This window comes from Lampetra fluviatilis, chromosome 51, assembly GCF_964198595.1.
Source record: "Lampetra fluviatilis chromosome 51, kcLamFluv1.1, whole genome shotgun sequence".
Taxonomy (NCBI): domain Eukaryota; kingdom Metazoa; phylum Chordata; class Hyperoartia; order Petromyzontiformes; family Petromyzontidae; genus Lampetra; species Lampetra fluviatilis.
This window is the reverse complement of record NC_136325.1, coordinates 8,966,950-8,991,881: the sequence shown is the minus strand read 5'-3', so window position 1 is coordinate 8,991,881 and position 24,932 is coordinate 8,966,950. Positions and strand designations below refer to the sequence as shown.

General features: G+C 53.5%; 1 protein-coding gene across 1 annotated transcript in view; it reads right to left on the bottom strand.

The window, feature by feature from the left end:
* The window catches only part of LOC144948933 (fibronectin type III domain-containing protein 3B-like), a 165,621-nt gene that overhangs the window by 59,209 nt on the left and 81,480 nt on the right, over nucleotides 1–24,932 (bottom strand). Inside the window, 3 exon segments of the mRNA XM_078878680.1 lie at nucleotides 936–1,679; nucleotides 2,462–2,720; nucleotides 9,975–10,051. Coding sequence (XP_078734806.1) covers nucleotides 936–1,679; nucleotides 2,462–2,720; nucleotides 9,975–10,051 — 1,080 coding nt within the window.

Genomic DNA, 24,932 nt, shown 5'->3' with positions numbered 1-24,932 from the left:
TTTAGATGATGATGATGACGATGATGATTTAGACAGAAGGCAAGAGGGGAGGATGTGGAGGAGGAGGAAGAGGAGGGAGTGGGGGGGGGGCAAATAAAATGTGGCGAATAAATCAGAATGTTTGCAAGCGAGAGAGCGGTTTCCAAACCCATGCGAGCGTGAGAGAGGCCGACGACGCGGCCCGACTTGGCCCCCCCCCCTCTCCAAGCGTGTGTGGGGGGGGGCCCAGAATTTGGCAGGCCTCGCTCTCGCGAGCTCGCACAATGCGACGCTATGTGTACATGCGCGCACCCGCCCGCCCGCTCGCTCGCCCCACGTGGCTAGACAGGAGGTATGTCGTTTTGCAACTTTTTTTTGTGTCGATTATTTTACCCTGGCCCCTGCAAGCGCTTCCAATCAGCAAGTTGTTTTTTTGCAAGTGAGCATTTTTGTTTGGGTACGCACACGTGCGCGCGTCTTTGTTTTGGCGTGGGGAGCGGTAGTGTCGCGGTGAGTGCATTGAAACCAGCGACCCGGGTTGGATTCCCGATCGTGGATAAGACCGGTGACGATTACCTGACCAAAGGGCCGACTAGGCCTCAAATGAGCGCCTGGTGCGACGTGTAAACATCGCCATACCGCACGCATGTTAACAAACAACAACAAATACCGTCTGCTTCACGGTGGACGTTAAAGATCCCGTGAGGTCATTCAAAAAGGACGAGGCCAAGCATGCCGGCGCCACGGTCCACATTTGCCGCATTCCCAAAAATATTTGCTAATTGCTCCACGAGGTAAAACCACATAGCAAACATCGCCCCCTATTTGGCAGCCCGCCTCCACCTGCGCAGAACGGTGCCGTCGTTGAGAGCCTTGTGCTGTAAGAATGGCGCTCGTGCCAAAATGTATTCACCACCAAACAGTTCTCATCGTCATCACCGTCATCGCGATCGTACCGCAGTGTGCGTCCTGGCCGTCCGTGTGCCGGGGGCTGCCGCGCGACCGCCTGTCCGTCCTGCGCCCTCCCGCGATGCCTCCGTTGCAGGGCAGCGCGCGCTGCGAGCACCCGTTCATCACCGCGCCGTGCGCCGGCGACGCCGACAGCGGCTGCTGCGCCGCCTTGTGCTGCTGGTGCTGCTGGTGCTGCTGCTGGTGGTGGTGGGGCGGCGGGGGCGGCATGCCGTGATGCGACAGCGGGTGGTGGCTCTGCTGCAGCTGGTGGAGCAGCGGCGGCGGCGGCTGCTGGTGGTGGTGATGGTGGTGGTGGTGGTGGTGTGGCTGGTGCTGGTGCGGCTGGTGCGACGGCGGCTGGCCGTGGTGGTGGCCGTGATGGCCGCCCTGGCGCGGCGAGCCCGGCGGCCCGGTGTGCGCGGGCTTGTGCGGCGGTGACGACGACGAGGAGGAGGACAGCGACGACGAGGGCGACGAGGACGACGAGGACAGGGCCAGCAAGCACAGGGAGGAGAACGATGACCCCGGCGGCGACCCCGACGGCGTGCAGGAGCTGGAGGAGCTGCTGCCCGATGGCTTGCCGCCGTTCTGCGGAGAGTTTGGCGGGCTGCTCCCCGTCGCTTTGCCCTCCTTGCTCATCCTCTCTCCTCCGCCGAGCCGCTCCGGTTTGCCCAGCTTCTTGCCGTGCGGCTTGCCGCTGATGAGACGGTCCTGGTAGTAGCTGGGCCTCAGCGGGGGCGGTATCGCTTCTGGTGCGAAGAGTAGAAGCGGTTTAATTGGATTGCGAATAAAGGAGGTGGTTTTATGGGCGTTATGCTGAGCAAGGTATAGCGGCGCTGTAGGAACAATAATAATTGAAATAGTTTACGCTGGTCATGCGTCAATCCACTGCTGGATGAAGGCTTCCTCATGCCGTTACCATGGTCACTACTACCACCCCCCCCCCTCGTCATCATCACATTTGTACAACATCCAACCTAACTGCCACCACCAACAGGGCCTCACCACAACCATCACCAATTATCATCATACCATCATTACAATCACAATCATCGTTACCATCGCCAACATTGCCACCGGCCGCTTGGAATTTTTTTTTACCTTTGGCCCAGTGCTTCGGCAACAATACCAACAAATAACAACAACAGCAGCAATCTCCACCACCTCTACCATTCTCTGGCCTGGTACGCAGGCAGTGCGCTCTGACAATGCCTGATGTTGTAATATTTGCAGTCTGCGTTGTCTTTATCTCAGAGGTGCTCGCGTGGATTGTTCTCCGGGTTCCTCAAGTTTTGTCCCCCCCCACCCACCTCCACAATTTATAAACGCGCATCTCAGACATATTTGAGCTGCCACTATGAATTCCCACGTGTGGTGGCGACTTCGATGAGCTCGCACACGTGACGTGCGGCCAAGTTGCCTCCCGGACAAAAAAAAGCCGATAAGCTCAGCGGGGGTCGTCGGGGGCAGAATTTACCTGCCGAATAAATAAAAACACCTGCACAGTTTGACACCGCACACTCGCGCTCACCTTGCTCGGTGTACATGGCGTGCGGCGGCGGGGGCGGCGGCGGCGGGTGGTGGGCCATGAACGGGGGCGGCATCTCTCCGGCGGGCCCCGGCGGCGGATACATGGCGTGCGGCGGCGGCGGCGGCGCGGTGAGCAGCGGCGGGTGGTGCTGCATGTACGGAGGCAGCGGCGGCGGCGGCGGGTGCATGGACGGGTGCGGGTGGAACTCGGGAGGGTGCGGGGTGACCACCACCTTCCACACACCGTTCTCCTCGATGATCTGCGAGGCCGACGGACGAGGCGGGAGGCGACGACCGGTTTGACGACGGACGGTAGGCGACCGCGGACGAGCGGTTTTACCGAGCGGTTTGGCTGCTCAGGAGACGGACCAAAGCGAGTGAAGCTTTGAAGCGCGCAAGAAAGCATGGAGAGGCGCGACGCTTGGGGGGGGGGGGGGGACCAGCAACCGAGAGGCGGAAAGCGGGAGACGCGGCGTCACGTTGACTGCCGGGGAAGACGTTAGGTGCACGTGGGACAGATGGGTAAAGGGGACCAGGGGGGCGGGAGGGCCACCGATGGTGAAGACAACAAAAGCGAGCCCACGAATGGTGTGGCCGTCGCTCGGCGCCTCTTTGTCGTTTTTAATTACCAAGCGGCGCTTTCTCCAGCGGTGGTACGGTTCTAGCCGGCGGTGCGCAGCACACAAGCGTGTAAATAATAATAATAACATGGTACTAGCCCGGACGCTTCTAGCCCGGATGTTGTTATGCAGACGCGGTTTTGACTCGGGCTTGTCATTACCACTTGTCACCGTTCCGCCCCAGCCGTGTTCGAGACACAACACCACCGGAGTTTATCGTGCAAGACACAAAGGGCTCCGGTGTCTCTGGTATTGGGATACCGAGGTCTCGGTCTCCCCCTCTCTCTCTCCCTTTCTCACTCTCTCTGTGTGTGTGCCTGCCACCCCCCCCCCCACCCGCCCCCTAACACTGCTGTGGCATTATCTGGGAGAGAATCGACACTGGAGGAGTTCCAAGCCAGACACAGTCAGAGTCACCTGCAGCTACTAACAAGAGGGATATCTGTGGGGAGAACACGTACGGCTAGCCGGACCCGATGCAGAAATAGCTGGGGATACATGGAATCAACGCGGAGACACGCGGAGACAAAACAGAGACACCTACAAATACCTGGAGGCTACACGGAGACACCTGGGGACACGTGGAAGCAACAGAGAGATACCTGGAAACAAAATAGACACCTAGAGATACCTGGGGGCTACACAGAGACACCTGGAGACACCGGGAGCCAACGTTGAGACACCTCGAGCCAACACTTGCTTACTAGCACGGAGGCACAAGGGAGATATCTACAAGCTCACACTGACCGGGAGAGCCGGGCATCCCGGAGGGACCAACAAGCCACACCTTGTGCCAGCGCGAGCGAGCGACCCTGGCAGGCCGCGGCCCTCAGCGGCTCGAGCCGCGTGCGGCAACGTCACCGGCAAAAACCAAGGGGGAGCAGGAAGCCGCAACCGCTGGCCGCAACCGCTTCGAAGATTCGGTTGAAAACAGCGGAGTGGCTCGCTCGCACATCAACTACGTCGCACGCAGCACGAAAAATTACACTGGTCAACAAAAAAAAAAAAATTCTGGCCTGGACTTTTGCAGCTGTTTTAGACTAATTTTAGGGTGCCGATTCCAAATCTGATTTCAGATTTGCTCTATCACATCTCATTTTTATGCTATCGGCATACCCCATTTTCATTGATTTTACCCGAAATTAACTCTGTCACTTATGATTGCAAGTTGTTGCGAGTCAGTGACTGCTTTAGTGTTAAAATATGGTGCTGTATTTTTAGGATAGTGTTGTTTATAATATAATTTTATGTAGATATCCACATTTATTTAATATTTTTCTTCTGCAGTTTTTATTGAAAATGCAATATTTGATATCTCAAAAACCTGATGTGATAGACAAAAAAAAACGTTGGAATACCTTATTCAAAAAGAAGTGTGTTGACCAGTGTTATCATTCTGGCGACGGGGCGAGGCGAGCCTCTTTCCCATCTCTGGGGGGGAAGGGGCGGTTGGGGGGGGGGCCCCCTTAACTCTCTGAACGATGATCCAAAATGAAAACAACTTTCGAGTAAAGTTGTGTTGCTGTCACGCATTCGAACCTCGAGAAAACCGGTCGCGTTGACTAATGGGTCGGCCAAAAAAAAAAATCGCCGATCGTAGCCGGCAAATTAAACGGCAAGCGTTGGCGGCCAAGGCGATGACGTCATTACGCGTGACGTCATCTCGTCACACGCCACGGAAGGGCGGTAGCTCCACTATCGCTAATTAACCTTTTCCCATTCGGAGACATCTGTGAGTTGCGGGGTGTGGGTCCTGTTCATCGCCGAATCTTGGAAAGCACAAGCGGTTCCACGTTACTTTTATTTAGAGAGGCAGAGCGCCGTTGTTTTTAAAGACGCTGTCCTCACTACAGGGAACCATAGCGACACGACCGCTGCCACACGCCCTCCCGCATGGCCTTGTGGGAGCCTCGGTACCGATAAAGTTTTTTTAGTTTAGTTTTTCTTCCCGTTCCGATGACGTACGTGATCGGAACGGGAAATGTGTAAAAAAAATCCCGAGGATAAAGCGGCAGGGGGTTTGTAAAGCTTTGCTCGTCTTTGCCGGTGGGCGTTGCCGCGACAACGAGAGCAGAGACGTCGCTCCATCCCAACGCACCACCGCCCCCCCGGCCCCTCGCGCAGGTGGCCGGCGTCGTGGCGGCCCTCGGCGGGACGTTCCGTTTACAGGCAGCTCTCGTCAGAGGGGAGGGATGGAGGGTCTGCTCGAGTAATGTTGGTCGTAATTTTTTGTTTCGTTTGTGTTTTGTTAAGGCTGTTGGGTTAACTGCGGTGTGGAAGAGAACATTCTACATTAACGAGGGGCTTAGCCTCTGCTGACCCTACACGCTGTTCTGTCCCCGCCCACCCCCGACGTAGCATTGAGAGGGGGCCGCAGAACGGACCGACTCGTCGATGCGAGGCCTTTTCAGAAATCCACTGCGATGTCCGTTTAGGATAAAAATCACAAAATGTTTTTACGGCCCTTTGTCAAGCTGTTGCAGGATGAACACCCTTCCCCAAGGCATGTTGGGGAGGGGGACGGGGGGTTGCTTGGCTATAGTTCACCAGTTGGGGAAAAGAGCTGAGAGGAGGTGGGGGGGGGCCAAGATTGGTTCAGATATCGCTCGCCACTCAGCCCAGCCGCGTTCGCCTGGGAATTTAATTTGTCGCCGAAGGGCTCTCGGCGCTGCGTCTCCAGCTTCGGTGCGAAACAACAATCTTGACGTTTGCGCTTGGGTCGAATTTTTATTTTCATAATGTGAGAGCTCTCCTGCAACGTTCCATCAGAGCTGGCGTGAACAGCGCCACTCGGGTGCCTTTCTGCGGCATCTACCTTACACGTTATCACGCCATAAGACTTCCAAAATGCCAGTTAAATACTTTTAAAGAGTTTTACTTAATAAAATCGTCGCCGTGGTGGTATTTTTGTTCTTTCTTTAAATGAATTTATCCTCGCAAGAGTCGGCGTAGAATTGCGTTTTACTCAATCTATTTCTTAAACGAATCCAGGCAATGCATTTGGATTGCGTCTCATCGACGCCGCCAAGTGCCAAGATCCACGCAGACTCACGGGCTCCCGACCGCCAAGCGAGGCAAAGGGCGCTCGGGAAGAGGGAAGAGGGCCCCCCACCCGCCCACCCGCCCTCCCGCGCGTTCACGCACGAGTAGGGAGGGAAGAGGCCGATCGCCTGCGTACGTACACACGTTGGCGTACGTGCACGCTGGGCGCGGCGGTTCGCACGCCGCGCCACGAACCCAGAAAAGGCCCCGGTTCGATTCCCGCTCACGGCTACCAACACCGGTGACGATTAGCCGCAGCGGTCCTGGGCCACCACCGAGGTCGACTCGGCCTCAAATGAGTACTTGGTGCGGTGTGTAAACATCGCCACAGTGCTGTCCGCGCACTGCCCCAACAAGTCTGTAACAGGCCATACTTGGGATCTTCGTCTTTGAGTGGGAATGGAACTCGGGTGGCCAGGTTCATTGGTGCAGTGCATTGCAGTGCCGTACCGCTCCGCGTAATCATACACGCACACACATGGGTGCCGCGTGCCGCTTCACATGCCTAAGCTCACACATGCGCACGCGCACATGCACACGCGCACATGCACACGCACACATGCACGAGCTTAGGCATGTGAACCAGCATGCGGCACCCACGTGTGTGCGTGTATGTTTACGCGAAGCGGTACGGCAGTGCACCGCATTAATGAACCTGGTCTCCCGAGTTCAATTCCCACTCACGGTCAATACAAGTGAAAGTAGGTGTAGGCGTGTAAACATCGGCGCTGGGGAGGCAGCGGCGACGGCCTTGATAGGTGCTCGCTAACAGCACTTGCCCCTGCAGTCTACGTGGACCAGATGAGGGGGATCGGAGTCTTTTTTTTTCCATGCGTGTGTGGGCGTGCGAGTGTGCGCATGTGTGTGTACATTTGTCGCTGTTTACACTGCGCATGTAACAGAGCCAAACCATTTGTCCCTGCATTTTTTTCGCTCATTCTGTTAGCATTTAGAGCTTTTTTTTTCTATCCCCAGATTTTAGTTTTTTTCGCATGCGAGCCTCCAGTTTCCTTTTCCCAGCGTCGCATCAGCCGGCATCTCTCGCTTTCACGTGCCTCGCTAATTGGCTGACTTAGCCGACTCACGCCAGACTAAATTAACAACCGTCACTGAAGGGGGTAAAAAAATAGTTGAAGCCACCATTCCATCTATGGCATTAATACGTGTAAAAACTTTTTTTTAATTAAAGATATACCTTCTTTTTTGTATCGACGCCTCGTTAGAGCGGTACACTGCCCGATAAACATGAGGTCTGTTCCCGGCCACGGCTAACATCGGTGGTGGCGAGTGGCATCACGAAACACTCCTGGGGTGACCCCTTCACCAAAGCGCACCGACCCAGCGCGGTGATACGTGATCCAACAACCTCCAGTAACAGACACAAAACGTAAGGAGGAGCCAGTAGATTTGTACATTCTTAGTATCCCAATGTTTTATCTTTTTTTCTTCTGCAAAATAATTGGCAAACGGCACACTGGGAGCGAGATTCCTAATCAACAAAACGAGGGCTCTCGCCTTGTTATGCTTTCAGTCTCCCGTGAGATCTCGAAAGAGCGGCTGGGCTGACCGGGAAAAAGTGGGGAGAGTTGGGGGGGGGGACGGCGGGGCTTGGGTGGGGTTCTGGGGGGCAGGGGCGGCGGTGGTGGTGCTGGTAGGAGACAGTGGAGTGGCAGAGAGATGGGAGTCGAGAGAATGGGAGCCTGCTGAGAGCGAGCAGGGGGCGTGCGGGGGAGGGGGGGAGCTGCGGTGGGAGGTGGTCAGGGATCGGGAGTGGAATTGAGTGGAGCCGTGCCAGGAATCCACATCTGGAACGCAGATGGCGGCGCAGGCCCCCGCGCCTGTTTTTGGAAGTGACCTAAATATTTTGGCGCTAAGCCCACTCCCCCCGCCCACCGCCCCCCGCCCCCCGCCCCCCCTCTGCGCTAAAAGGCCACGGCACTCCAGTACGCGATGCCCTGCCGTGCGACCTGTCGCCGGGACCGCACCTGTGGGGGTCACCGCAACCGGAACAGCGCGCGCGCTCGAAGAGTCGGTGCGCCGCGCCGGTGACGTCCGCGGTGGTGACGTCAGCGCTGGTGACGCACACTCCGACGACGGCGGCTGTCCCACTGACCCGTTGGAGTAAATCTCGCCCACTCTGCCCCCTCCCTCCCTCCCTCGGCCACCCCGCCCCAGTGCCCCTTCCATTTAGCATCGATGTTTGTCAGCTGTTGACTCATCGAGAGAGAGAGAGGCGTTTTGTTTGGGCCCTGTCTGGAGTTGTGTCCGGCCCCTTCCACGGCCACCCGTCAATGGAATTTCCCCGAGCGGGCCACCGGCGCACGGAGAATTATGGAAAGGGAGTGACGGAGTTGCTCGCGGTGGTAATGTCTTCAGCAAAAACGAAAAATTTAAATTATCAATACGAACACGGTGGCAAGAGAGCGCCGTCCGTTGCCAAAGCAGCCGCTCGGTGAGAATAAATGCCGAGCGCTCACCTGGCGGTGGGCCGCAAAGTGCTGTGTCGCGAAAAATAAATGCCCAGGAAATGTGCCAGAGGCACGACAACCGCGGAGTCGCTCATCGTAACAACCGAAGCGTTGCCATTAGAGAATGAAAGTTCAAAAGGTGGGGGGACTTGCCGAGGCCATAATACGCGTGCGGGTGTGCGCGTCCGCCCACCCGCCGTGCATATGCGGCCGTGACCCAGCCGTAAAGAGGAATTGTTTACAATATCTGCGTGGTTCTTTTGTTTTGCGTGCGTGTACGTATGTATGTTGAACTTCTTTCGCGCCGTACGTAGCCAAACCCTGATATGATCGAAGGTGCTCCGAAAGTTTGTGCAGGTTTTGAAGGGTCCTTTTATTTTTCGTGGGTGCGACTGTGACCAACAGCTGTATCCACACACTACATCTAATGGGCATAATCATTGGTTCACTGCAACTCGAAGACTTGGTCCAACAAGGCGTGCAGGACCGATATAAGAGTTTCAGATTCATCCCAGCTCCCACCCCAACCGTGCCCGCCCATCCCCCAGCCCCTCCCAAAAAAGAGTATCCTGTTGTGGGATATTAAAAGAAAAATGTAACTCGGCCTTGAAAAGTTTCGAGCTGGAAACGTTGACTGTTGCTAAATTAGATTATAATACCAAATAGCTTGATTTCCACCAATCGGGGATAGACCCCGACAAAATTTCAGTCAGAAGGCATCAGTATTTTTTTACATCTGCATGTCTTGCAAGGACCTCCATCATTTCAACCGCTGCACACAATTTCCATTCTGGTCGCTCGATGAAGTTGTTGTTGTTATTGTTTGCGTACCGTTCAAATTGGGCGTGACGTGAACACCCGACGGAAAAGCAGCAGGGCTTCATTTCACAGCCGGGTGTATCCGGATCAGCAACCCGAAATTATTTCCACGGGCCAACACACGACATCCAGCATACCTCCCGGCTGTGGCTGCGGCGACTACGGCGAATCACATGCACCACCTACCCAGTCTACCAAGGGATGCCGGGGGAAAAAAAACACATCCAGTGAAGAAATGTTTGCCTGGAAAGTGGGTAAAGTGGGTAAAGTGGGTACAGTGGGTACAGTGGCTAAAGTAAGCAAAGCCCACGAGGCCCAGATGCTCCAGTCCCGCACGTACTCACGCGCACACACACACACACATGCACACACACACACACACACGCACGTGCACACGCGCACACACACACACGCACACACACACACACGTGTGCATGCTCCATCCCGCCGCTACATCAGCGCGCGTTTTCACTCGCGCTCGCAGGCAGCAGCAGCTGGGTGAGCTCGCGGGGCGGTGCGGAGCGGTGGGAGGACGTAGGGTGGGGGTGGTGTGGCGGGGAGGCACCTGCGAGATGTAGCCCGGAGGGACGTGGATGGGAGGGATGGAGCCATTGGTGGACATCATGGGAACGTGGGCGGGACCTGCTCTCACAGACACACACACACGCACGCGCCGACAGACACACGCGGACACGCGGCTGTGTTAGATGCGTTTCTTTTCTTCTCTCGAGAATCCAGGGCCGACAGATGAAATCCGTCGGCGCAGTCGTGACGGGGATAGCGGCGTGAGGGTCGGCAGGACTGGAACGGAGCCGTCGCCGAGAATTCAGCCCGAGGAGGGAACTCGAACGGAACGGCAACGATACGGAGAGGAGTTGATCTGCGCCGTGTCGCACGCGACGTGTCCAGTGACAACGGCGTGTTCATGAATTAAATACGTACGGCCCTATCTACGCAGGGCATATACCGCATCAAGTCATGGGAGTTGCCTTGAACATACGTCACCCAGCTGGTCGGGGGAAGGGGTGGGAGAGGAGGAGGCCTAGGATCAGCTCAGATGTTACTCGCCACTGGTATTAGCCATGGCCGCGAATCGAACTCAGGTCGCCGGTCGGTGGTTCGTGGTTGGGGGGTGTAGGGCGGGCGGGGGGGGGGCCTGGGAAATATTCCATGAGAAATTAAGCCCTGGGACTAACTTAATTATCGCGGAACTAAATAAATATCACCGCACCGCCCACCGCCGCTGTCACGGCATCAGCCTGGGTAAGTGCAACAAACATTCATTGACGGAGAGTGACGAACACACAACGGGGCACGCCCGCGATATCGTTCCACTGGGACCGGTTTTTAAATACCCTATTCACCACCGTTATTGGACTCGGGCGGGAATCGAACCCGGGTTCGTGGTGCGAAGCGCTAACCGCTGCACCGCCCGTCACAGACGACGACAGACACGGACTCGCACACGAACACGGGGGGGGGGGGGGAGAACACGTGTTCCAGATTTGGCAAGAATACAAACAACACAAACAAATGACATCATTCCCTGGGGGAGCAAGGGGAAGCATCACGGATGCATCTTCGCCAATGCATCACCGGGGTGAGCCGACAACGGCCAGGCGTGGTGTTGGCCACACCACCCCCCCCGGCCCCACCGCCATGCGCCGTTCCAGCCTTCATAGGTGCCCACTAACAGCAGCTGTGTCAACAGCCGCTGTTAAAGGCTATACGGGGGATCTTTGTCATTGTGTGAATGTGCATCTGGGGGCTCACTGTTCTCCACCGACGTGGGCGATTTCCACTGGCCACATGTGCCACGCCGGCCCCATCCCCATGCAGTGGAATAGCCTCCTTGTCATTATTGATGATGCGTGGTGTGTGGGGGGTTCACGGACGAGACCAATGCTGGCTGCACAGCGTTTTCCACACGTTGAAGAGACGCCGACTCAACGAGTGTAAACATTCTCGTGCGTGTATCCCTACGAGGTTGGGAATAACTCTACTCGAGCGAGAGTGTGTGCGTGTGTGTGTGGGGAGCGGTGGTGTAGCAGTTAGCGCTACGCTGCGCTACCAACCCCGGCGCCCCGCGTTCGATTCCCGCTCACGGCCGACACCAGTGACGATTATCTGAACGGGTCCTGGGCCTCACCTAGGTCGACTCAGCCTCAAATTAATACCTAGTGCAGTGTGTCAAATATCAGCACTGAAGAGACAAAGGTGGCCGGGGATGGTGCTGGCCATCAACCCCCTCGTGTGATGTGCCGGCCTTCATAGGTGCTCGCTAACGGCACTTGCCTCCAACAGTGTGTTTAGGCCATACAAGGGATCTTGTATATGTCTCTACGAGTGTGTATATCTAAAAAAAAGTGTGTGCATATTTCTTTGAGAGTGTATCTCTAAGCGTGTGTGTGTATTGGTTAGCACAGTATGGGGTACAGCTGGTGCATCTGCCAGTCATCTCAGTCAGTCAACACCATGGCACCTGGGTCTGTCCCGTGACCTCCTGTCAGCGAGCCTTCGACACTTCACGTGGCCTCAAAGTGCACCTGGCCTGGCACAGGCGCCATGGTGACGTCACCGTCACTTAGTGGTGAATGGTGGGTATTAATGTGTGTGTGTATATATATATCTACGAGTAACTCCGTACAGGCACGTACCATGGCCCACATCGTATATCTTTGGTCGGTGTGTTTTCCAAGATTCCTTTCTGTTTTAATTTCCTCCGTGTGCTTAAAATTCTAAAGTAGATTCCACACCAGCCTCTATCAAGGCACGCCAAGCACACTGCTCTCTCGCCTTCCTACACAATTGGCAACCATCTCTCAGGACGACACCGACAAAGAAACAACACAAACCACAGCATCGCAATAACCGAGACGAGATGCAACACGAGCCGTTCAGAGTTACTCGAGGCATCTAAGCAAGTTGTCCTGTAAATGAGAAATCGTTCTCCGAGCAAACCCTACGCCCGCGAAACTCGCCTCGCATCTCCAGCCATGGAGCACGCGTCCGTGCTCATATGGCAACATATGGTAACCATCATCATCATCGTCGTCGTCATGAGCACATGCTAACTTCCTGCCTTGGCTGCAGGGGGGCCTGGCATTGCGATGACCCAGCCACTGTGGCACGTGCCTGCGCGAACAACACCCCGTGACCGATTAGCGGTAACGCACGAACGCATGCGATCACAGCGGGAAGTGCTTCACCGTCTCTGTGTGCATGCACGGCGAGGCCGCTGTCACTCCACTGCTGGATGAGAGGCGCACCCGTTGCCATGCGGATAAAAAAAAAATGTGTTTCATTTATCTCCAGCAATGACCGGCATGATGAAGTACGGTCAGGTAAGCCCCCACGGACCTGTTAGTGATGGGGGAGGTCTTCCGCCAGCAGTGGAGTGACAAGCACGTACTTGCCGTGCATCCCAGGTGCAACGGTGCAGGGATTCAATGACATTGATTGTTCGTGAGGTGCGTTGAAATGGTGTGTTGAAATGGTGTGTAACAATCAATGCGTTTGTTCCGGTAACCGTTGCGCGTGATGGGTTCGCGTGGATACTCCAGTGACGAGAGGCCGCCACGACCACCACGAATGAAAAACAAACGAGCATCAATTCTTGAATCGAGTCAGAGTCCCGACGATCGAACTGCGAGGGGGGCAATCATTATCCCCCTACGAGTGTCGTCAACAACCCGTCCAAGGCGCTCACCCACCTACCCAGTCCCTTCGCCACCCACCCATCTACTCAACTACCCCCCCCACTCACTCGTCCATTTACCACCTCACACATCTACCCACCGATTGACGAGCCACCCACACAGCGACAAAAGCACCCACCGACCCATCCCCCCTACCTACCCATCCCACTCATATCATCACCCACAAACCCACCCACTCATCTACTCACCCATAAATCCCGCCCCCCACCCACCCACGCACCTTTATTTATTCCACGCACACCCGTGCGTCCGCCCGTTAGTATGTCCAGGCTTACACAGCAGAGTCTTTATACGAAGCAGTGCTCTGGCTTTGACCTGTAACCCCTCCCGTCCGCCAGACGGAGGCGGCTGGGACTGCGCCAGAGAATCTGCCCCCCCCACCTCACCCCCGTGTGTCCCTTGGGATCTCTCCCTCTCGTCCTGGGGCACCCGGTCTGGTCAGGGGGCCACGGGACCTCGGGGGCCCCCACCGTGACAGGTGTCCCACAGCGCTGGGAGTACTTACGGGGCCCCCGAGAGCCGTTTGAGGAGGGCACGAGCGGTCCAGGGAGAGTTGGGAGGGAGGTGGGGTGGGGGGAGAGAAGCCCCCTCCCCTGTTAAAATGTTTTGTCTTGCGCCCTTATTTTCCATCTCTGTGGGGGCCTCGAAAGCAGTGCAGGAGTGCCGCCACTCGCCAACCCCCTCCAGGACAATCCCTCACACCCCGTGAATGTGCGATCAACGCGCGCGGTCAATTTTAACAAAAAGCCGCCGTTCGCCACTAGGTTGCGGTGACGTGTCACCATGGCCGGGTGCGCCAGACTAGGTGCGCATTAGCAAACGCTACCCCCCCCCCTCTCTCGCTCTCAGAGGGACCACCGCCCACGCTGCCCGCAGTATAACGAGGCATTGCTAAAAATAAACATTCCTCCTCCTCCGCTAGGCAAGCTCCTAAATCGGCGCGACGCTGGCCGATGACGGGTGACCAACGAGCACTCTGTGCTCGCTCCGCGGCGGCGCTTTAAACTTCGCCACCGCATCCCCATTAACCGTGGCGGATTTAAATACATAAATATAACCATATTAAAACGGGCGCACCCCGACAGAACCAATAATAATGCCGCTAATTTTCCAGTCGCACATTTCTGGTTACAGAGGGGCTATAGAGGTGGCAGTGTGGTCCGCCGACACACAGGCCCCAGTGTGACTGCACAGAAGCCGACTCAACGGCCCCCCCCCCACGGCATTCCTCGGATGCCTCTCCCAGGAAGACTTGAGTCAATATGCCAGCCGGCACGCCCGCCTCCAGTGAATGGATTTTTTTTTTTATCGCAGAAACTCAAGACTGGCCCTTGCCGCTCGCTGGCACAGCGAACCCCAGGCCCAGCGGCCTTTCCATTAACGGATCCCGTTTCGAGACAATTAACGGGGGGGCCGCCCGCTGCGACACAGAAAGCGCATTGACGTCTCGGCAAGGCTCGAGAGGAGGAGAAAGGCCCGATGCTCCGCGCAGAGAGAAACGAAACGATCTGTCAAATTTAGGTGAGGTTGAGTTTCACGAAGCGATGAATGTTGAACAATGTCCGTGACTGCCTTTAGTTGGGGGGGGAAGGGGAGTTTATCCACCTTCTTCACGGACCCAAATCCGTATGTGTTTCTCGGTCAGCTTAGGCCCATATTGTGAAGTTCAATGCCACACCGCAACCAGATCACGGGGCAACTCAATTCCCTGCCACCCGAGCACAGACACCAATTCCTGGACTGTCCGGGCTGCACCCTGGCGGGGAGGGGTGTGTGTGTAATTGATAGGGGTCGGGGGTCACGGAGGCTGAGAGCACCGGGTTTCAGGGGCCACGAGCAGCGCTGCTGCAATTATTTCTAAGAGGGCCCCCACCGATGGCACGCTGCACACGTGTGGAACCATTAGGCGTGCGGTACGGCAGGCAGGCAGCAGCAGCACCCACACTCCCCTCCCGCGACGGAAGAGGTAAGAAGCCTCAGCAGAGTCGGCGGGTGGGAGAGGTCTGTGCAGGTCTCGCCCTCGTGAGCGACGCGACGCGTGCGTGAGAAACGCGAGCTCAGCCTCAGGTGCTTCGAGCGACGATTGTTCACAACGCGACCCAAGGATGAAACTCGCACCGCAGACTTCCGACTCCCCCCGGCCACTCACCGCCCCCCTACCCCAAGATCGAGCCGCCACCGGCGACTCATTGAATCACGGCCACCATCAGTTGGGTAGCAACGCCCAGGTCTCATTTAACTGGGCCGCAGGGAATGCACTATTTAAAGTTGCTGCAACGTTTATGGAGCCAATAATGTAAAAATAAAAAGCGAACGATTTTAACGGTACATCTTGCGGCACACAGTTGGTTTGTGCGCCGTGCCACGAACACCGCAACCCGAGTTACATTCCCAGCCACGGCGAACCATCGCTGACGCACGATTTCTCAACCACAGCCCTCGGTGCACCGCCTATGCCAACTCGCACCCACTGGCAAAGTCGGGTCCCCCCGCCCTGTACGCATCCAATACATGTCCGAGACTGTTGACCTAACACTCATAACTCAAAATGATCATTGGCGGCATGGCTGTGTGGAATATAAATGGCTAAATAAGCAGACAACGCGTCTCTTTCACATGTGCATCTCTCCAAATGAAACAAAAAAGTTATTCCTTACACAACACCTCACAGCCCCACGGCACGGCCTTTCTGGGGAGTGCGTAATTTCAGCAACATTTTTTCTAGGCAAGTAAACTTTGGACCAGTTTCAATAAACAGTGACTCAGGGTTGCTCGACTCAACTCTGCTAAACCGCCGGTCAATCAGTGGGGGCCAAATTTCGATTTAAAGCTTTCGTGACTGCAGGGATTCTTCTTTCGGTAAAGTCACGTAGAAGGGAAATAATAAAAGACAGCGTCTCATTCAGACGCTGTCTTTCCGACAGACCTGTTCTTCACCTGAGGACGGCTGCTTGCAGTGTGGCCGAAACGTCGTGAGAATTGTATTTTATTATGTTTTATTTTTATTATATTATTATTTCCCTTCTACGTGACTTTACCGAAAGAACCAAGAAGTGGGGGCCAAGTTCGACGCAAAACTCTATGATAACTCAAAATAATGATTTGCGTCGTTGTGGAGAATAATCATTAAATAACAAGACAATGCATTCACCAGCACTGATTCAATCAAGTGTCGCTCTGCCGATGAGACACTGCATGTCGAAACTCTTTTTGTTAGGTGTAGATGCGTGCTGACCTCATCTTATATTTACATCGCAGCCTTTGTCCAAGGTGCTCAACTAGGGTTTTGAGTGGTACAATGAGGGTAGCTAAAAGTGATGCGGTGAATAGAAATTGGGGGTATGGGGAGGGAGGTTTAGTGGGTACGGGAATTAAGGGGGTGCCTAGGGATGGAGGGAAGGATGGGGCCAGGGAGAAGAGGTGGGTGGACGTCTTGAGGGAGGAGCGGATGTGTAGGGGAAGTTTGTTCCAGTGCGGGGGGGGGGGGCAAGTAGGGGAAAGGAGCAGAAAAACGGGGATTGAGGGGGGAACGGTGAGGAGGAGTAGAAGGAGGAGAGATGGAGAGCGGAAGGGGATGTAAAACGAGACAAGGGAAGTGAGGTACCGTGGGGCAAGGCCATGCTTGAAACTATCTACGGACATTCACAGATTAGAGGCATCCTGTTGGCTGAGCAGGGCACACCATGGAACCATGGGGATGATGGCCATAGCCAAGGGAGGAACAACTCATGAGAGTGGGACGTTCATCATGGAGATGGAGCGATGAAATCGGTTGGTTTGCAGGTGCTCCGGGGATGCGAACCTGCGCTCCCAGAAGGGCGTATGAGCGGCTGGCGGGGTCGCGTAACGAATACTTTTATTTATTTTATTTATTTTATCTGGACTGGTGGATTTGTGAAGGAGACGTTGTCTGCATAGTTACTTTGTTAACACAAGTGAAATTATTACCTTGATTTTCGTACCAGTGTTTTAAAAGTAACTTGATCAAGCCAACTGTATGTTGCAGGAAATGTTATTTTTTACTTGATACTTTGTATATTAGGTGTCTGTCGATTTCTTGCGTGGCACGATTGTTTTCTTCCGATTTAGTTTCATTTTCCCGGCTGGATATTGTTCTATTCCTTTTTTTTCTTGTTCTGGTGAAACCCAGGAGATCGCGCACTTGCAAATGGCACTACCCTGGGTCTCTTGAGTTCTCTCACCTGGTTTGACCAAAATAGAGCCACTGTGACCGAGATCACGTGATGGTGGGGGGAGGGGGGGAAGAGGCCTTTATCCAGCGAACTATACACACGTGTTTTTATTCCACAGCGGGGCACTGGAAATCACAGCGCTTGGAAGACAATACAAATGTAGCAAATATGCGCAAGTAACCCTCCCCGTCGTGCCCGTCCCACGCCGACAGGTTGATGAATTGTCACGATGGCGGGTTGTGACTCGCATCAAGAATCAATCACATAACGTGTATTTATATATATTATTGCCACTCTTGTTTACTCAGGAAAAACATCACCGAGTCTCAAGGCTTGGCGTCTAGTGGCTGCAGGGGGTTGGTCACATGAGCACATTGCAACAAGCGCAATATTACTATATTGGGAGGAAAAAAGTTTTGCTGGCTGGCTGGCTTCCTGGCTGGCTGGTGCGCAAGCGCGCGTGACGCGACGATGTCACCCGCGTCGCACAGCGTTGAGCCGGGTTCGTGCGTCACGCTGGGAACCCCCATCCACCCTCCACCCCGGCCGTGCATCCCTCACGAAACGCGTGGGCACGAAGGTGAACCAAGAAAGAAAAATAAAGAAGCGAGAATAATTAATACTATATGAGAGTAAAGTTTTGCTGGCTTGCTGGATGGCAGGACATGACGTCAGGAGAGAGTGGCGGATGGTCACGTTCAAAGGACGTGCGTGCCGGTAGTCAACAAAAAGAGTGACATGCATATCTCTGCAACACGCAACACCACAAGCAGAAGTTGTTACCAGTACGGAAAAATATAATCCTGAGACTCTGTAGAGGCCTTTTTCCTGGGTAAATAATTGGCAGCAATCGTCGTTAATTAATTACGTGCCTTCATCTGCACAGTGGTGGTGTCACATGAGCTGGCGCCCTCCCACCACTTCTGAAATTTAATTTGGCAACGACCGGGTTTGAAAGGCAATAACTTTTTTGGATGGGATCGGTCAGAAATGGGATGAGGTTCTGAGCCCAATATTTTGGCACAAAACCCTCAATAAAAGACCAATAATAATGAAACAAAATAAGTCGTGTAAAAAAAATAACACAAAAAATATAGACATCTACTTTTAAAATCTGGTGCTCGATTTTCGCGATGCCAATTGTGGTCGTCCAGTCCTTCAAGCTATTTTTCAATGCACTGCCATTTTCCAGAAATACTTCAGTGTAAATTTTCCAAAGCCGTTTTTGGCATTTCTACTGTTTATTTTATCCACTGAAGCCTATTTGCTCTTATTTTATTTCGTTTTTTGGAAGACCGCCGAAATGTTTTGACACGTACCCTCCCTCCACTGCCGAGTTCATGGGTAGATCATTTCATTTATTTGTTTGAAAGTAAATCGTGTGGATTTTACCACGACGTTTGGGGGGGTCCGAATTTGGCGCTTCTAAATGCATAGTTCCGTACAGTATTTGTTCTCCGTGTTACGTAAACAACACAAAATACAGGGCCTCTCAATTCCCCCTTTTTGAAAATTATCCAAAGTTCAAAAAGTTCGCTGGTGAGGAAGTCGCGGCACAGTCGTTTTGGGGAGGCAGGGGGGGGGGGTCACCGATTCTGGTCTCACCGATTCTGGTCTCTCCAGGCCTTCAAATGCCGTGTAGCACGTGGGACACCTCCTAACGTCACCGCACGCCTCGTAGGAACCGAGTCTGTGAGCCGCAGTGAACCAACGATCACGCCGATTAGATGTACTCATAGCTGTTGCTCACAATTGCACCGAATGAAAAAGAAAAGCTCTCACAAAGCCGACCACCCGAGTTCAAATTCCCAGCCAGGGGCTAAACACCAATCGCGAGAGATGTTTGAAAAAGTTCTGGTCTCACCCCAAACTTCCTCCCCCTTCACCGACCTATTGCAGACCAGCGTGGTGAAGTATAGTCAAACAAAGCACCATGGCCGACATGGTATGGCGGGGGGGGGGGGGGAAAGGCCTTTTTCCCAGCGGTGGCTTGACAAAAGGTTGTAATAATTTCACTAAACACTGCTGGCCATGACTAACACACAGTACTTGCCATTCATCGTTTTTTTGCCAAGGCAGAGGGAGCCTCAAATTTACAACTGCCCAGAGACCACAAAGGGGCCGATGACTTTTGCAGGTGAGAAGCACACGGGTGTAGATGTTACGGGGATTCAACTTTAAAATGAAAAATAACAGCAGCGTGATCGCGAAGGACATTATGAGGATAGTTTAAACCCGACATGTGCATTAAATCTTGAACAAAACCAAAATCTTAACGACATTACAACTCTTGCACAAATGCTTGACGTTTTTTCATTATTAATATATACAAATTGAACTGCCTCTGCAGAAGCTAAATAAACACATAAACATCACGCAGAAAGGAAGTCTGTTTCAAGTATCTGGTGAACAGACGGGAAGTCCATTTCACCAGGTAAAACATTTACTTTTTTTTACATTCATCAGCCTATTGGCCTTATGGACCAATGTGTTCCAGAAGCATTTGTGGAGGAAGCAGGACAACTCTATTATCGGCTTCGACCTGCAGGGTATGATCAGTACTCAGGCCTGTTTATCAACGGACACCGGATCCCACAGAAAATCACAGGGCAAACAAAATAAACTCTACATTCATTGGCCATGATCCTGGACTGCATCGCTTCATCATCACCATCAGCCATGACCAATGCCCTGCTGGTTGAAGGCCTCTCCCCAAGCCATCACCATCTCCCATGGGTCCTTCAAAGCAGCCACTGAGCACTTGCATGGTGGACACGGTCTCTCATCCCCCCCCCCCCCCCATGGACCATGGATGTACCCTGCCCAGCCAATAGGATCTCTCTAATCTGTGAATGTTCACAGATAGCTCCAAACATGCATCTACACCTCACAAAGATTTTCAAAAGCCTCGGGCACTAGAAGAGAAAGCACAAAATGGGGTTCTAACAGCTCGGCTCCAGGTGGCACCAGCGTGGGGATCTATCGCCGACAATCGTACGATTGGCACTGTTCGGCCACAGCCCCCCCCCCCCCCCAACTTGGCCATTGCCGCGTCACACTCTGGCTCGTGACGACCGGCAAAGAGCTCGCAAAAGGCCCCAGTTGCACGGGGATGATAACGGTGGTTTCTAGGAGGGTGTCCCTGTATCGCCCGAAAAGCGTCCGATGAAATTCGGAATTTTGTCTCCGGTTTAAAATGTTCTGGACCCCACGCTTGACTCAGGCGGACGCAGCTTCCTGGGCAATGGGTGGAGCTACCTGGGCAGTAGGTGGGGCTACATGGGCAATGGGTGGAGCTATCCAATTAGTGGGCAGGGCTACATGGGTGGGGCCAGTGACAGTGAGGAGGGTGCTCTCTGTGTGGGCAGTGCTAGCGTTTTAGTGGGTGTGGCTCGTGAACAGTGGGCAGGGCTTACTGAGTGGCAAGAGGGAGGTGCTGCCAGCTCGCGACGTGTCATGGCAAAGCCTCCCAGAAATCTGCCAGCTTTACCACCGCGACACCCGAGATCGATGGGGCGGACGATTGGAGCTGTTGCAGAAAGGCCGCGGATAAATCAACCCGGGACCTCGAAGCCGATGGCAGGCACCGAGGCATTTGGAAAAAATATTTCGGCAGGGCTCCTCTTCCCCTCCTGGCGAAAGGGACTGACCGACAAAACTGATTAACGGCACTGCGCGGCCATTTTACACACGGGCTGCAGCAGCGACCGGCCCCTTCTGATACGAGGCCAAAGCTTTCCTCATTTCTCTCCTCCCCACGCCCTGCTCTTTTGGTCTTTTTTGTATTTGTTGGGTTTAGATTATTTTTTTGTTTCTCTTTGGAGAGGTTTTGCAATTCGTTGTGTGGCTTGGCTACTTCGTGCAGCGTTATCGGGCGAGATGTCGTGCTTGGGCGCCGTGCGGGCGCGATAAATAATAATTAGTTTTCTTTTATTTATTTTCAGCGTACACTAAAAAAACCACCACTTTCTTACTACAACTCGCAAACAAAGACTCCAGTACAGGCTGGAGAAAACAAACCATAGACGGTGTACGTGCAGTTGTTCCTGGGCTCTACCTGTACTTTTGAACGTTTCCGAACTTTCGAATTAGGGATGGCCATCCCTCTCGCTCGCTTTCCCTGAACCTACTTCAGATGCAACAAAAGAAAAAAAATAATCAGTAAGGATTGTAGGTAGCAGTCGGGGGAGATTCGCTACAAGTTACGAGTCACTGCACCGAGCGGATGATGGCATCGACGGTGATAACGTCCGTGTCTGCGGAAACACAACGTACCGTACGGTAATTAAATACACCGCTTTATGAACAGGTGTTGGCAGGTAATTCTAGCTGACGATCTACGGGAGCGGTTCATCATGAAATGATGTGTGTGCCAACCTGCCCCAGAGCTCATCTGTACGATGATATCAAAACCTCAGAACTCACAGGCCCAACGATTTGTTAAAAAATTACAGGCCCGAAAGGAAAACAATATCACACCGCTTTTGAAGAGAGGACCATGTCCTCAGAAGAACAAGGTGGCCAGGTGACAGAGATCAGGTTTCAGCTGCCTGTGATTACAAACGAGATTATCAAGTGAAGCATATTGGTTATTCCGCATCTGCCACCAAAATCTGCGCAAAGTTAACAGCACGGAACAGGCATGGTGGGTAAGAAGAGTGCTTCAACCCCCACCCCCGCCCCCTCCAGACTGTGAATCAGACGTCACCGGCAGGCATCTGGTAAGTAGTTCTGTGACATCCGCTTCAACGGGCCGTCCCGGTTGCAGGGCCCGTACGGAATTTCCCAACGGATCATTTCGTCTCGCAACGCCGACAGCGCAGTCCAGATTAAAACTGTGGGGAGCCAAGTGCAATGGCAAAAGAATCGTGGCATTTCGCCCTCCCCCCCCCAAAATAAATTTGCATCTGCCGTGGGTCAGACAAGCGCCGGTGTGGCGGCCCTTGCACTGGCCTCTCGGCATCCAGGCTCCTTTTCCCCAGGCCATGAGGAAACCAGAAGAGCTGCCCCCCCTCCACCCGCCGCCTGTCGCCAATCGGATCAGTGCGTGCTGCGCAACTTGGGCCCCCTGAAATGCCGCGCGTTTTTTTTTCTTTCAAAGTTGTTATGTAACCGAATTTAAATAAAAAAACACATTTGCAATTGTTTAACCGTCTCCAAACTCTACTAGTTTAATGGCGCTATGGTTATACCCCATGTTGTTCACTTCGTGCCCTAAGTCGCTCCACTGCTGGATGAAGACCTCGTCACACCGAGTTCATAAATGGGGTTTGTTTTACCTTAGCTCATCGAACTGGTCAGTGTAGATTGGTGACGTGGGATCCGTTCTGGTTTAGAATAATATTAGTGTTTTTACGCTCGTTTAAGTCAGTAAAGTCTGAGCGTCCTGCCAAGTTTTCGCCACGGGGGGGGGGGGGGGGTGTGGGGGGGGTGGCGATATTGCTGCTGTGTGTAGTCCAAAATGAGACATTTGATCCTCATGGCGGTACCCCGAGGTACCAAATAATACAAAATGGCAGAGGCAATTAAATATTTTATTTCTGGGACATTGTTCGGGTGTACCGTGGGCTACCGTCTTTGCAAGAGTGTCGCTAAATGCCCTTTGAAAGATGAGCGAGACTCGCCTGTTTGCCATAAACTGTGCGTGTGAAACGGAAAAAAGTTATCTTTTGTTCTGTCCAATTTATATCAAGGTCGTAGCGCCACATGATGACACGAATAAGCCATTTCGAAGTCTCACAGTAGAATTGTTATTATTATTTTATGCAAAATGTCTCATCAACTCGTGGTCGAACTCTCCCATGCACCCTGCGATGAGTTGTTCCCATGAAAGTCAAACCGATGTTTAAGCTTTCAATGCTGGAATATAGCCAAAGTGAAAATCTAATTAATGTGTTTTGTATATGGGTGTGTGTGCAGCCATGAGATAGTTTTTTTCTCATGACAGATCAGCTATTCAGCCAAATGAAATTGAACATTTTATCTGCAATTTTTTATACATATATAGTCATTGGTGACTGGGCTTAGACCATCGTATGGACTTGAGAACCCAGTTAAATTACAAGCGGCTGTAACCTACATTAAAACCTTTATCCCAGTAGCTCTGGCTCTGTTCCCTGACCGATGAAGCACCCATCATGTAACAGCTGTACAGGAGAATTTCAACTTTGAATAGTGCATCGTGTACAGCTCGTCGAGATGAGTCGATTGCCGCATCGCCGACCATCAACAGACTGAAAAAGACTACATCACGGACATTATGCGAGAGCCGGGGTACTAAGGTTAATTTGCAGGTAATTACTATTTCAAGCATTGGGGCGTTGTGGCCCATTACCAGGATGCGTTTTGTTCAGCTATGGCAGGAAACCGGAGAACCGGGAGAAAACCCATGCAGAACAGGGGGGGAGAACATACAAACTCCAGACAGAAGGGCACCCCGAGGCGGGAATGGAACCCAGAAACATTGCCTCGAAGCGCGAGCCTCACCACTCCGCTGCACCCTGCCACCCAAGGTATATCAACGCACAAGCACCACGGGATAACGTAAACCGTGGCCGGGAACCTGTCCCGCGTTTTTCCGGGAACCGATCACGCAGCGCATGCAGCACATGCAGCGCTCGGCCCCGTTTACGCGCGACTCCCCCCCCCCATACCCCCCAAAAATACATATTTCTCAAAAATGTTTTTGGACAGCTTTCCGTGACACGTGCTCGCGCACGCGCACACGCTCGCTGTATCGGCGCAAAGCTATTTTTTGCTTTGTTTTTGTTTAGTCTGAAATCGGCTTGCGATGCGGCGGGCAACAGCGGAACGTTTCCTGCGTCCCCCTACGACGTCGGGTAGACGCAGCGCGTCGCCAAGCCCAGCCAGGCGGGCGGCTAATCGGCCTCCGTTACGACACGAGAAAATGTCGCGGCATCGGCTCCCATTGTTGGGGCGGGGAGGAAGATTTACTTCAGTCGCGTCTTGAAATCTGTGGATCTCACCTTTAAATCGTTCTCTTGGTCCGATCACCAAACGAGGTCAAACATTTAGTAGCCTCCACCTTTACTTATGGCGCGTGCGCAACTCTCACCCGCACCCGCTCCACCATCACCCCCCGCCAACCCAGTATTATCAGGTCAGCCAATCGGTAAACTCATTACGTTACTAAATATAAATCTCCGTCTCCAACTGTTATGCACTCTACCTCCCTGGCCTCCGTCTGTGCTCTGAAGAAGGTCCATTTCCCAAAACGTCACCCATTATGTCCGCTTCTCAAGGCCGCGGTGTTCTTGACGAATGCGTTAAGAAGTTTTTTGTTTGTTTGTCACTCCAACACATTTCAATTGCTTACCTACCGTGGAGGGAAAAACTGGAGGACCCGGAGAAAAATCCATGCGACCATTGAGATAGGGACATGCAAACTCGAAATATACAGCAGGCTTCAGGGGTCGGGATCGAACCAACGACCTCCTGTACACCGGGCGAGGTAGTTAACATCTCGCTGGCGTGGCGCCCATATTACTAACCAGGACGGCCACTGGATTCGAACCGCGAACCTCTGAAACAAGCTGCGAAGGCGCGACCACCGGGCCTCGTCACCACCAACCCCCCCACCCCCCTCCGTCA